The sequence below is a fragment of the Ornithorhynchus anatinus genome, chromosome 2 (assembly GCF_004115215.2).
Source record: "Ornithorhynchus anatinus isolate Pmale09 chromosome 2, mOrnAna1.pri.v4, whole genome shotgun sequence".
Lineage (NCBI taxonomy): Eukaryota > Metazoa > Chordata > Mammalia > Monotremata > Ornithorhynchidae > Ornithorhynchus > Ornithorhynchus anatinus.
Window position 1 is genome coordinate 55,869,023 of NC_041729.1, and position 14,837 is coordinate 55,883,859.

The window sequence follows — 14,837 nt, forward strand, 5'->3', positions numbered from 1 at the left end:
ACAGTCTTAATCCCCATTTTACAAATGAGGTAACTAAGGCACCGAAGATAAGTGACTTGTCCAAGGCCACAGAGATAATGACAGACCCGGGATTAGAACCCATGACCTTCTGACTCCCAGGCCCATGCTCTAACCACTGGGCCATGCTGTTTCTCAGACTGGGTTGTAGGAAACCAGCTACAACAGGGGAATAATTATTGTGTGTAGCATAAGAATAGAGAGATGGGACAAAAGGGAAAGAATAAAATATTCTACCTCGCCCATCCTAGTAGAAAAGGATATCTTACCTGCTACCTTCTAGCTCTCTGTTTTGACAGTCTAGTAAGACTGAACTTTGAGCCATATTACTTTTAAAAATGTTTTCCTCCTCTGTTCTTTTACATACCAGTATGGATTTCCCAATTTGCGTGTCAGGCTTATGCTTAAGATAGCTTTTTTTTTTACCATAAATTAAAATCATATGCACCCTTAAAACAAAGAGGTTTGTTTGCAAGCTCAGTCACAATCCAACTCATGAGCTTTGTGCTTGATGCTTCAGCTTCATTCCACACTTTTTGGATTTGAAGAAATAAGTCTCATTAGTTCCCAAGTAAACACATCACTGCTAAAATATGCCACTTCATAAAACAATAGTGTTAATGGCAACTTAACTGAAACATGAGTTCAGAGCAGAGTTATACAAATATTTAAACTTCTTATCACGCTGTTAATTTGACATTTTCTCTCAAACATTCCTCAGAGGACTAGCTGGCAACCCACAATAAATTCCAACGTATTTTCGTCTTTAGTTGAGGTTTTATTTTTCCTTAAAAACACACACACACACACACACACACACACCCCGCCTTCCTCCACCATCCGTTCCCCTAAAAAACAGGGAAATAAACATGGGCATCAAATTTTACAACAATTAATCCACACTACTGAAAGGTGACTGGTATGCGGTAGAATTTTATATGAGCATTCCAGGGTTGGTTTTTTGAAATAGATATAAGAGCTGGAGTGTGCTAACACCTTATTTAATAAAAGAGAATGCTATGAATGAGCTACTCACTTCCAAAACACTTTGAAAAAACATACAAAAAAATTGTATGTAACTGAAATGCAAAATAGTTTTGGTGTTAGGCACAATTGTTTAGCTCCTAATGGGAAAAATTACTTTGGGGGAAAAAAAACCAAGTACTTCAAATGCACTGTAGGCTGTAAATGACAATATCCACCTTTGTTCATCTGAAATTTCTAGCTTTTGTTAGTTGGACTGAACTTGATTTCACACTGCATCTTTCCCAGATATCCAAGGGCCTTCATGGATATCACAGGTCTGATTTATATTTTTAATGTCCTTTTCAGGCAGGTATTAGAAGGTGGAAAAATGAGAGGAAAAGGAGGTCTAGGTGACTGCCCAAATCTCTAAGTCAGGTGGTACCAGAACTCACATTGTCTGATTCCCAGATGATGCTTTATCCAAAAGGTGAAACGGGACTTTCAACTACTGCAAACTTATTTGAGAAACCCTCAATGAAACAAAGATGTGATGCTATCAGACATCTGGGACTCATTTTCTGCCCCAATCAAAACCACCACAAAAATGTTCCAAATCCTAACATAAAAGCAAGAACTTAGTGTTGAGCATTACGCCAATATTTCTCAATTCAGAAAGCAGAGATCTATACAGTCTTTAAAGTTAGAAGGCAAAGTGAAAAATTCTAATAGCAAACAGATTTGGCATTCCAGAAGGAAGTGTATATGTGCACAAGGCTTATGTGTTTAAGAAATGCATCACTAAAATGCATATGCTACACGAAACGAGACTGCTGGTGTGAGAGATTATTCTAGGACTTTCGAAAACTAAAACATATTCTTAAAACAGGAGGCAAGTGGCAAAGAAGTGATGAAGTGGTAAAGATAAACGGGTAGCAATAACTGGATACCCAGCAGCTCCCCCAAACAAAAAATTTGAATTGCTTAAGTATTCTCCAGTAAATACTGAAAATGTTTCCACACAAAGTGATGGAGTTTTTTTCTAAGAAGCTTTTAAAAATGTAATTAAAAGAGGGTGGGTCTGGTTCTGTGGGGAGCAGATTCCTATCTACATGAAAAAGTGAATGTCTATCGAAATTGTCTCCTACCTTTGAATTTGTGCATGAAATGGAAACTTCTGGGAACGGACAGCTAAAAAGACTGGGGTCATGAATCTCTCATTTAGCATCTGCCTTTAACAAATATCGTAATGACTTCTGGAAGGGGAAGAAAAAAAGATTTTGTGCCAGGCAAAGTTGATTTTCGGGAAAATATAAGTAACATCAAGGCCATGGCGAAACAACAGTATAACATCTGCCCTTTTCATTGGAAATTAGTTTGGCAAAATACTGCATTAACTCAGAATGAGGGGAGGGTGGGAAGGAGGAGGAAAATACTTTTGAATTTGGGCGATTTCTCTGCCATCATACAATTACTATTAATGATACTTATTAAGCACTTCCTCTGGGTCAAGCACTGTTCTAAGTGCTGGGATAGATACAGGTTAATCAGTTTGGACACACTTCCTGCCCCGTGTGGGACTCACAGTCTAAGTTGGAGAGAGAATGGGCACCGAACCCCTATTTTACAGACAAGGACATTCTGGCACGCAGAAATAAAGTGACTTCGCCAAGGTCCCACAGCAGGAAACTAGTCAGGATTAGAATTCAGGTCCTCTCAGTCCCAGGCCCACGCTCTTTCCACTAGACTACGCTGCTTCTCAGTTCAGTATAATAATGATGGTATTTGCTAAGCGCTTACTATGTGCCAAGCACTGCTCTAAGCGCTGATGCTACTCAATGTGGTTTAGTGGGGATCGGGGCCTCTTTTCCACTTTCTTGCAAACACTAAGAAACGTTTCAACCAACAGAAACGCTGTTTCAAATGCACAAGTAGCATCACAGACAGAAAAATCAAGCAATAACTATGGAAAGGTAATAAAGCATAGTCAAGTTGGTATTTAATCAATAAAACTTTTACATTCCACATTGCCAAGACTAATGATTAGCAAACTGAAAAGATGCTTAATTTTAGTTTTGCAGGCAACTCATTTGTCATTAGAATTTCTTTGGCTGAAAATTGGCAAAATTGTACTAGACTATGATTTTTTCTACAATAGGGGCACAATTAAGCTTAATTACAACCTCCTAAAAACCTATCTAATTTTAAATAGGTTTTTTCTCTCATTTTTGACAAGCTGCAGCAACAAACAATCTTTGGGGCTATGATTTGTTACAGCCAACAGAACATATTCAAAAATGTTCTGTTCCAAAAAAGTTCAAAAATGTGGACATGGCCTTTTGCTAAAAATACCGGCATTGTTATTGGCTTTTTCAGCTTATTCAGATAAAGGGTTCAAAAATCATTTTACAAAGTTCTGAATTCAATTACGTCTCTTTGGATAGGTCATGGCTATTACATAAAGATGAGCCCCTGTTCTTCCTTCATTTGAGATGGAAGTGGGAACAGCTTCAAATCTTACTTCCCCATACGATTTATTAGTCATTTGTGTATGATTCATTTTGAATATGAAGAAAGGGCTTAAATAGTATTTGGAGCACAAGGAGATCCTCCATGCTTAAAACTTGTAATTCCGTGTCAGTAATTGAAATTGTCCTATTCAGCTGGCACCGTGCATTCTGTTCACAGCTGAAAGCAGTGAATCACAAAGTAATTTACTACAGAAAAATAATAGCCAGTTAATTCCAATCTTGAAGAAAAGGAATCTGCCCTTGAGAAGACGACTTAACAACACCCCACCAGAGAACACACAAAAGTATCTAAAATGTTGCCCCAAGTGTCTTAATTTCTAAGATGAAACTTTTACCTTTTTTTAATGAATGCAATGCAGAGGTGAAGAATGTCAAATAACCAGGAGGCTGAGGTGACCCACTGAATTCAAAATATCCTAGAACTCCAGGCTGTAAGAATAAGAGTTAGAATTAGCTAACCGGATGCCTAGCCACTTCAAAAAATACAATCTGGGGAAAATAAGTTTCAAAATGGAGAAAAATGTAGACCGATAAAAACTTTACAGAGTACCTAGTTCTGGAGAGAAAAAAAAACAAACAAACCGAAAGGCAGCGTGAAAGCAATCAGTTAAGCTGCTGATGATGAAGAAAAATCTGCACCCTGTGTATTTCCCTTGTTAGCAGGGTGTATTACAAAACGATCCACCGGCAAGTAATTTTCCCATTAAAGGACGGGAGATATTTCCCACATTCCCGCTGTCCCTTCAAGAGCACAAATGACATCTTGGTTTGGCTCTGGGTTGAGGAATTTAGACTGTAAAGACTTACAGCTGCCATAAATGGCTAATACGTTACTTTTATTCAATGAGCGAGAGGCGGGGGCTAGGTATTTTGGCATTACAATTTTAAGCATTTTAAACGCGTATTTAGCTGGACAAGATGCTAGAGATCCAGCCCACTGGTCACAGTAGCATCCTCCTAGAAAAAAAAATACAAAAAGGAAGAAATTTTCAAGCGAGCTCGGGAAAGCTACAAGAACTTGGTCCTCAGTCTGAAGATGATAGTGCCAATCGTGAGCCCGCATACGTGACTGTGAGCATCACTGGGAGAGACCCCCGTGCACACTTTGTCTGGAAGCCTACAGGAATATACCTCTTTATAGAACACTTGTTCGCTCAGTCATTCAATCGTATTTATTGAGCGCTTACTGTGTTGCAGAGCACAGTATTAAGCGCTTCACGTGAGTACTGCCCAGACACCAACTTATTAAGAGAGGAAAGGGATGGATGTCCTACAGCCGGGAGGACGTGGGCTCGGGTAGCTTTTTTATTACGGTATTTGTTAAGCGCTTACTATGTGTCAAGCACTATTCTAAGCGCTGGGGTAGATCCAAGTTAATCAGGTTAGACACAGTCTCTGTCCCACAGGGGGATCACAGTCTAAGGAAGAGGGAGATCAAATATTGAATCCCCTTTTACAGCTGAGGTAACTGAGGCTCAGAGCAGTCGAGTGACTCGCCTAAGGTCACACAACAGATAAGTGGCAGAGTCGGGGATTGGTATTTTTATGATGATAGTTTGTACTGAGCGATCCACGCCCTCTCATCTGGAGTGAAAGAACAGAACGACTCTGACCCCTCAACATCAGAAGACTGCATAGTGTCCGCATTCAGTTGCTAAACCATCGGTATGATCCTCGGAGTGGTTCAGTGTGGCCTGGGGCCTCTTTTCTGCCTGCAAAATCCGAGGACTGAAAAACAGCGAGAGAAACAGCAACAGCAAGCATGTGCACTTGTTTCTTGCAGGCTACTACCGCAGAGGGGCTAAATCTCTAATTTCTTCCAGATAGTTCAGTCTGGTACTCGGCCGAACCTTAGATTTCCGGGCCCTGCAGGACTCTTCTTCAAAGGGCTCCCTTCTCTCGTCATCTTGGAAACTCGCTTTCTCCAATCCCATCTTGGTTCTGTTTTCAGGGCACACACGTGCAGCTAAAATTCTCTCTCTGGAATTTCTCTACTTTCATAACTCCTCACTCACACAAACCTGGTCAGGGCCAACTCCCCCGGGGCCCAAGCCCTAAGGAGCCCGATACCTCCTGGGAGATGGGCAGCGGGCGGTAGTTACCACACAGCAAAGCAGGGCAAGGTTGAAGAGAGGCTTTAAAAAGTCTTTCTGCCCATCCCACACAACCCTGACCCAATCTGGTAGCAAGCAGTTCTCCGCAGCCTTCACTAGGGAGGCCAGGGCCTTCAGTTAGTTGATCAATCATATTTATTGGGTGCTTACTGTGTGCAGACCACAGTACTAAGCACTTGGGAGAGTACAGTATAACAGACACATTCTTCTGCCCACAAGCTTACAGTCTAGAGGGGGAGACAGACATTAATTATAAATAAATAAAATTACAGCTCTCTACGTAAGTGCTGTGGGGCCGGGACGGGGGAAGAGTAAAGGAAGCAAGTCGGGGGATGCGGGAGGGAGTGGGAGAAGAGGGAAGGAAGGCTTAGTCAGGGAAGACCTCTTGGAGGAGATGTGCCTTCAATAAGTCTTTGAAGGAGGGGGAGAGTCTCTGTCGGATATTTAATCGTCTTTGAAAGTTGACAAGTTGGCAAATAAAAAATTGCCCAGAATGTGAAAATCATTTAGATACTTTGGTACAGCGTGGAACAATATAGTACTAAAGTACTACAGTACTTGCTTTGAAATTTATTCAAAATTATGAACTTCAAAACAAAATCAATCATATTTATTGAGCATTTACTGTGCGCCGGGCACTGTACTAAGCCCTTGGGAGAGTGCAATGCGACAAGTTGGCTTTCTGTTTACCAACACAACCAAATCAGAGCCTCACTTCAACACTAGATTTCTGCTTCCAGCATACTTGCAAGTCTGTACTTTCACCACCCCAGTACTTCATCCTCCCATAATAATAATAATAAATTAGTGGAACTTGTTAAGCACCAAAGATACACGATGATCAGGTCAGACACAGTCCCTGTCCCACACAGAGCTCACAATCTATGTAGGTGGGAGAACAGGTATTGAATCACTGAACAGACACACAGGCAGGAGAAAGACAGACTCCCTGAGACTCTTCTCCAGGGTTTGTCAATAGCTTAGAATGATGCGTTTACTGAAAACCCGCGTAGTTAACACACTCTAAGAGATTCTTCACGGCAGGGACTATGCCTTACTTTTTTAATACTCTCCAGAGCGCCTAACACAGTGCTCTGCACAGAACAAGTGCTCAGTAACTATGAATGAAATGGAGATTTAGGAAATAGAGATGGTAATCCCAATATGATGGTTCTCTATTTCTTGCAAGGTTTAGAAAAGGACAGAGGGTAAAGGGAGATTATAATAAGGTTATAGAGGAAATATCTTACAACTCAGGATTAAACCTGCCTTACCTGGCTAAATTTTCTCGAGGAGGGATAAACTACAGCTGATTGGCAAAATAGAAATTCGGTATGGTAGTGCTTTCTTTCTTTCCCCCCGGAGGAAATGGGGATATGGAAAGCAAACACACGGAAGGCAGAGGACCTCATATGTGCACCAAGCAGAACCAAATATCCTGATGCTCAATTTTCCCAAGTTTGGAGTATGGTTTGAGGAGGAGAGTTTATCCCCGACAGTACCAAGAAGACTACATTTTAGCAAGGTGAACACACCAAGTGAATATCTTTCTCTGACTAATAGAGATCCGTTATTTTTTTCCACAGATACAGCTTTTTTTTTTTTTAACTGGGGAATTTAAGTCTGCCCAAACAGCAAAGAGTCAGCAGTATTTATAGGGCGGAAGAGAGATGTGCTTAACACGTAATGCTTTCCAGTGAAGGGAACATTTTGGAAAACTGTTCGTGCACCCTCTTGTGGCAACAGAAAATCATCTTTGGCGACTCCTTCTCCGCTCTGTGACCCTCTACTACGGCTCACTTGGATGAAAGTTGACGCCATTTTCTTCACCGGGGCAAAAGAACAGAACGACGAAAGTCGTATGTGACGGGGAGGAAAACCCAGGAAGCCTTCCGGCATTTGTTTCAACCCCGAGCAGACCCGAGGAGCCTTGTCCCCTGAACCTCTTGATAGATATGAAACATTTCAGCTACCTCAGGGCAATCCCCAGAGATCAAACACACAGGCGACAGACTAAGAAACTCAACAGGACCACCAGCATCCCTGAGCGGCAGCGGTCAAGCATATGGACTCTGGGAATAATGAGGAGAGAGCTATCAATTGTATCTGAGTGCTGGGGGCAGAACACGGCCCTAAGCCCTTGGGAGAGTATAACAGAGTTGGTAGATATGATAAAAAAAGAATACCCTTTCTTTGCAAATTCTACCTCACGTTTTCCAGCCCTGACTTTCAGAACTGCAATAAGCCTTATTACTACTTACTATTACTAATAATAAGGATAACGATAGCACTTGTTAAGCGCTTACTATGCGCCGGGCCCCGAACTAAGCCCTGGGGTGGATATAATAAGCAAATTGGGTCGGACACAGTCTCTGTCCCACAGGGAGCTCACGGTCTTAATCCCCATTTTATAGATGAGGTAACTGAGGCACAGAGAAGTTAGGTCACATGCCCGCCGTCACCCAGCAGACAAGTGGCAGAGACGAGATTAGAACCCAGGTCCTTCTGACTCCCAGGTTTGTGCTCTATCCACTAGACCACACTGCTTCTTGTATGCAGTACGGCATTCCAAAATAATATCTATAAAGAAAGAAAAGAGGTCTCTGTACCCACCTCTCAGAACAGCCTCAATACCATTCATAACACACTGCCAAGCCATACAGAATATCTTCCCATAACCGTCCCGTAAGTCATACATTTCTGCCCCATTGGAGTCACATTCTTCCTCAAATTAAATTGTTTTAGTTTACAGTAGCTGGCACTGGTGCCAATTTCCCTCTCTAGTAATTTTAAATGAAAAAAGGGTACAGGGCCAAATCAGTAACACAAACTTTCAATTATGCAACATTCAGAAATGGTGGATTGTTTTACAGATACACCTTGGGTAGAATTCTAAGATGATGAAATCTAAGATGCCAAAGGGAGGACGTGGACAAAAGGTCAGCAGCGAGACAGATGAGATTGAGGTAGCGTGAGAAGGCTGATGTCAGAGGAGCGAAGTGTACAGGCTGGGCTGGAGAAGGGGATCAGGATGGTAAGGCAGGACGGGAAGAGTGATTTCAAGGCCACGGTAGGGAGTTGCCTAGATGCGGAGATGGACTGAAGAGGGGAGAGACAGGATGCAGGGAGGTCAGTGAAGAGGCCGATGCAGTAGCCAAAGTAGAATCCGATGTGCTTTGCTCAATCAGAAGGCAGACGTAAGAACACCATTTCAGAGGAAACGTTTCTTATTTACATCAGCTTCATTTAATGGTTTCCGTTCTTTGCTAAACTGCAACAAAATAAATTGCCCAGCTAATGAGTCAGTTGTGGCAACTGAAATTTAGATAATCTGCTCTTACTTTTGCTTGGAGCAGGCGAGGCGATTAGTATTTATCAAGTACCTAGAAACCTATGAATGGTGTACTACTTATAAAATATTTATTCTGTGGCACGCTTCTGCAGTACCAAAAATGAAGCATGGTGACAGGGATGGCTCATGACAGGATTCCATAATTAAGTGTGTAGAACCGGTCTGGGCTAGCAATTTCTCCCACGTGTACATATTTACATTAAGCCCTATCTTCAACTAAAATATTTTCCAGTCACTCGAGCCACTGGTCCAGATAGTTCAGGCATCAGTCTCCATTTTACAGAAACCCAAATTATGCTTTAGCTAGTCCACACATCACCCTGCTGCCCAGATCGTTTTACTACAAAAACGTTCAGGACACTTCACCCCGTTCCTCAAAAAACTCCAGTGGTGACCCATCCACCTCTGCAACAAACAAAAACTCCTCATCATTGGCTTTAAAGCACTCCACCACCTTGACCCCTCCTACCTCCTTTACACTTATGTATATATCTGAAATTTATTTATTTGTACTGATATCTGTCTCCCCCTGACAGACTGTGAGCTTGTGGTGGGCAGGGAATAAGTCTGTTTATCATTGTACTGTACTCTCCCAAGCGCTTAGTACAGTGCTCTGCACAGTAAGTGATCAATAAATGATTGAACTGAATGTATTCACCTGAATCGATATAGGATGATTTAAAAAAAAAAAGGAAATGGAGAGTAAAGCATTTTTCAGGTTTATTTTATGAAAGATGCCACTGGTTCATATCATTTCCCCCGTCAACTAGTTTAGTTGGGCAGTACTGACATTTGCAAAAAAGGGTTCAGAATTATTTGTTTTAAGGGAAAATTGAACAAACAACAACATTTAGGCTAAATATAAAAGATGATCAACAGCAACCACGAAGTGGCTAAATAAAGCAGCAGCAGGTGCCAAGTCAAAGCTAGAGCAATCCTATTCGCTATTGTGACCAACCACCGGACCGCAACGGATAAAAGACTGTTGGAACAACTCTGAAACAACGTGTTATTCATCGTACAACTTTGCTGTGACCCTGAGGGGCAAACCGAATTTGAGATGGAGGTCGCTTTGTAATTAGTCTTTCAGAAAGTGGTTTTTGAGGCCCATTTATCCCTTGATTAGGAGAGAGGAAGCGGGGCATAAATCCGCCGAGGCTTTTCTGGACAGTTTTACGCAGCTAAGAGAGAATTCGGCACGCCCAACGCGGGCATCTTAAGCATCATCCCGGGCACGTCCCATCTACCCTAGAAACCAGGCTGCTAGCCGGCAATGGTCTGGCCAGCCTGGCATCTGCCTTTTTGCACTTCTGCCCTCTCGCTGGCACCACCCGCTTCCGAGGCCCATCTCTAGGTGTGCACCGAGCCTCGGAAGGGTAACGCCATTTGACAGTGGGAGTTCTGGCCCGACCTGGGGCAATTTTTGGTTTCCAGGCCACCCCTCAGTGAAGCTAGGGCAGATTCCACGGACCCCGGCAGGATCTCTGAACTAGAAACCAGTTGTGTCCTCCCAGAAACATTTTCAAGACAGAAAGCGTTCCCCTTTAAGGCCCACACAGACTATCGGAGAGGTCAGGATCTTCAGTCGAGCCACTGTACTATTCAAAAACCTAGTCTACATTGATTGCGTCGCTAGGGGTGCCCGGAACCCAGAGAACATCCATGTGGCAATTCTATGAAAGAAGTGGGTGCTGGTTCAGCTGCAGCATCAGGGATGACTGGGTTTATAAACCCAGGTTGGAGAGTGTTTCCAGGAGAAGGGAGTGGGCCACGGTGCCAGAGGCAGCTGAGAGAGCAAAGGGGATTAAGACAGAGCAGACAGAAAGCAGGGTTGGGAAGCAGTCCTACGAGTGTATTTACTGAGCGCTTAATGTGTGCAGAGCACTGTACTAAGCACTAAAGAGAGTACAATGCAATAATAAACAGACACATTCCCCGCCCACGACAAGCTTACAGTCTCAAAGGGGAGACGGGCATTAATATAAATAAATGACAGATATATACGTAAGTGCTGGGGACTGAGACGGGGGGAGGTGAATAAAGGGAGCAAGTCAGGGCGATGCAGAAGGGAATGGAAGAGAGGAGAGCTTAGTCAGGGAGGGCCTCTGGGAGGAGATGTGCCTTCAGTAAGGCTTTGAAGGCGGGGGAGAGTCACTGTCTGTCAGATATAAGCTGGAAGGGCAAGCCAGGCCAGAGGCAGGACGCGGCCAGGAGGTCAGTGACAAGATAGACAAAATCAAGATAAGGTGAGAAGGTTAGCATCAGAGGAGTGTGTGGGCTGGGTTGCAGTAGAGAGAGTAGTGAGGTGAGGTAGGAGGGGGGCAAGTTGATCGAGTGTTTTAAAGCCAATGGTGAGGTGTTTCTGTTTGATGTGGAGGTGGATGGGAAACCACTGGAGGTTCTTGAGGAGTGGGGAAACGTGGCCTGAATGCTTTTGTAGAAAAACGATCAGGGCAGCTGAGTGAAGTATGGACTGGAGTGAGGAGAGACAGGAGGCAGCAGGGAGGGCAGCAAGGAGGCTGATACAGCAATCAAGACAGGAGAGGATAAGTGATCGGATTAGCGTGGCAGCAGTCTGGATGGAGAGGAAAGGGCGGATTTTACTGATGTGAAGGTCAAACTAACGGGATTTAGTGATGGATCTAATATGTGGATTGAAAGAGAGAGAGGAGTCAGGATAACACCAAGGTCACGGGGTTGTGAGACAGGAAGGAGGTGGAGCCATCTACAGTGATGGGAAACTCAGGGGCAGGACAGGAAGATACAAAGTGGGATCAGAAGAGGTGGGAAGATAAGAAGTTCTGTTTCGGTCATATTAAGTTTGAGGTGACGGGGGGGACATCTAAACAGAGATGTCTTGAAGGAGGAAATACGAGATTGCAGAGAGGGGGAGAGAGATCAGAAGCAGCGTGGCTCAGTGGAAAGAGCACGGGCTTGGGAGTCGGAGGTCACGGGTTCGAATCCCCGTTCGGCCACTTTTCAGCTGTGTGACTTTGGGCAAGTCACTTCACTTCTCTGTGCTTCAGTTACCTCATTGTAAAACGGGGATGAAGACTGTGAGCCTCATGTGGGACAACCTGATTACCCTGTATCTACCCCAGTGCATACAACGGTGCTCCGCACACAGTAAGCGCTTAACAAATACCAACATTATTATTATTATTATTATTATTATTATCAGGGCCGGAGATATAGATCTGGGTATCATCCCCAGCAGCGGTAGTTGAAGCCGTGGGAGCGAATGAGTTTTCCAAGGGGGTGGGGTGTAGATGGAGAATAGGAGACCCAGAACTGAAGCTTGGGGGACACCCGCAGTTAACGTGGCCTAGCGGAGAGAGCACGCGCCTGGGAGTCAGAGGGCCTGGCTCCCAATCCCTGCTCCACGTTGTACCGGCTGTGGGACCTCAAGTAAGACGCTTCGCTCCTCTCTGCCTCAGATCCCTCATCCGCAGAACGGAGAGTCTATGTCTATACTCCCTCCTACTTAGACTGTGAGCCCCATGTGGGACCTGATTATCTCTGTATCTACCCCAGCGCTTAGTACAGTGCTTGGCACGCGGTAAGTGCTCGACGGCCCGAGGTTATTATTAGGGCAGAGTCCATCATATCTGACCAGGAGAACCTAACTAGCAACCTGGGAGAGGAGTTGTCTCGTGGTCAAATGGATAGAATATGCGCCTGGGAGTCAGAAGAATCCGGGTTCTAATCCCAGCTCTGCCATTTATCTGCTGTGTGACCCCAGGAAAGTCACTTCACTTCTCTGTGCCTCAGTTACCTCATTTGTAAAATGGGGATTAAGACCGTGAGACTCATGTGGGATACGGACTGTGTCCAACTTGATTAGCTTGTTTCTTACCCAGTGCATAGTACGGTGCCCGTCACATAGTGTGCGCTTAAATGCCATGAAAAAGAGGATGATGAGGAAAGGGAAACAGTGCGAAGCTCAAGAAAGGAAAAGGAAGTGAGGAAATACAGGCGACAAATGTACACAAACTGATCGAGGAGTTCAGACTGAAATGGGAACAGGGAGATGGAGCAACAGAAGATTAGGTGGAAGCCAGAGAACGTTTTTGGGTTTTTTTGTACAGGAGAGGAAAGCATGTTTGAAGGCAAAGAGTGAGTGGCTGAGAATAGGAGTCAGGGATGGAAGGGTGGACACTAGTGCTTTTAAAAGGTGAAAGGATACTGGAGTCAGCTTTTAAAAGCAGATGGGAGATCTTTTCTTGAGAGTTGGCTGGGAAACATGAGAGCGAGAAACACGAGAGCGACGGTAGGGAAAGAAGGAAGATGGGGAGGTAAAGGGGCGACTTTGGGGAGCTAATGCCCGATGACTTCACCAGGTGCACAAGATGAGGGGAGGTGGGTATACTGGGAGGGAAGTTAAGCTTCAGAAAAACTGTCAGAAGCAATAGGTAGGGGCGTCAATGAGGGTAATGCCAACTGAGCAAACAGGAGGGCAGTGTGATAGCAGGCAAGGATGAATCTGACATGGCCGAGCGTAGCCTGGTGCCTCAGTTTCCCCCGACAGGATTCTACGGCACGAGCAGAGGCGCGGAGGAAGCGATCCAGGGCAGGTGGGAGGGAGCAGAGTTCGGTGGAAAGGGTGCTGTGGAAGGCATGGGTTTGTGCATCTGTGGAGAGGATGTTGGGTAGGGAGTCCCAAGTGTGACACGATGGCCCGGGATAAGTGAAATAGTGGTCTCTGTGCTGGGAGAGAACAATTGTATGGGAAACAAGATCAAGAAGTCGTGGTCAGAAGCCCTTCATCGATTAATTCAACGATAAATCAACCTGACAGCCACTCTTATTCCTTATGTAGTTACACCCATCCTCAAGTACTTCCACTGCACAGTCGACATACTCTTTCATCTTGATCTTGTGCTGTATCATTCCTAGTTCTTCCTGCTCCCGCTATCTGTAAATAATTCATGTCTGTCTCCCCGCCCCCTTCCAATCGAAACGTAAGCCCCCTGAGAGCAGGAGACATGCCTCGTGCTTCTAGTGTATACTCCCAAGCGCTTAGTACAGTGGTCTACAATCAGGGAGCCCTCCTCAAACACCATTCACTGATTGACTACCGAAGAGCCCTGTGAAACCAGAACTGGAGTTTAAAGCGTTTTCCTGACCACTCTCACTCAGTCATACTGATCGTATATTAGCATTAGCATTTTACTGAAGACTAAACTAAGAGGAATTTCCAACAGTGGAAGACATTAAATTTGCCAGCTAGTAAGGCACAAGAAAGCCAAGGGAACTGTCGCGACTTCATTTTATTCTTGCGAAGCCTAGTAAAAAAAGGAAGAACACAGGCTAAAAATATTCTTCCTTGATACTTTACACATCTCAAAAAAAGAGAAAAGAAATAAAAAGAGCCTAGAGAGAAAGAGAAACCAAAATGGTCTACTCTACTGCTGCTGACCTTACTGTTATTTAGCCATTTCATATTTCTAGGAAATCTGAAGGCATAAAGAAGTGTACAAGGGCAGTTACTGCAGTGAAAAAAAACAATACACAGTAAAGCCTACAGTTCACACACAATAAAACATACAATCCAAAAGTTTTAATGTGCTATTACCTCAAGTGTTCTCAACACTAAGTCCACAAATACGTATTGAATGCCCTAAGGGTGCAAAATAGTGGAAATAAATCAACATACTAATTATGTTGAATAAGAACTGCACTTTAAATTTCATAGAGATTCTGCTTTGAAACTTACCTGGCAGAAAGCGGAAAGTTGTCAAAAGTTTCTCTTGCTAAAATGACTCCAAAAATTTTTGCAAAAACAATGTAATCATAAAAACCCAAACGGAAAAGTGTTTAGAGAAACCCCTAAGATGAAAATCTGGGAAGTTGTTTTAT

At 43.8% G+C, this 14,837-nt stretch overlaps 1 protein-coding gene across 7 annotated transcripts in view; it reads right to left on the bottom strand.

Moving 5' to 3' along the window:
• TXNDC11 (thioredoxin domain containing 11) overlaps positions 1–14,837 on the bottom strand; it is a 66,803-nt gene that overhangs the window by 27,432 nt on the left and 24,534 nt on the right. For 5 of the 7 annotated variants that reach the window (XM_029057805.1, XM_029057804.1, XM_029057808.2 and 2 more), the window contains one exon: positions 3,848–3,941. The exons of 1 other annotated variant lie outside the window; for it this stretch is intronic. In XM_029057805.1, coding sequence (XP_028913638.1) covers positions 3,848–3,941 — 94 coding nt within the window. Of the gene's footprint in view, positions 1–2,129; positions 2,232–3,847; positions 3,942–14,837 lie in introns of those variants that run through there. One more of the 7 variants, XM_029057813.2, reaches the window with a different exon arrangement.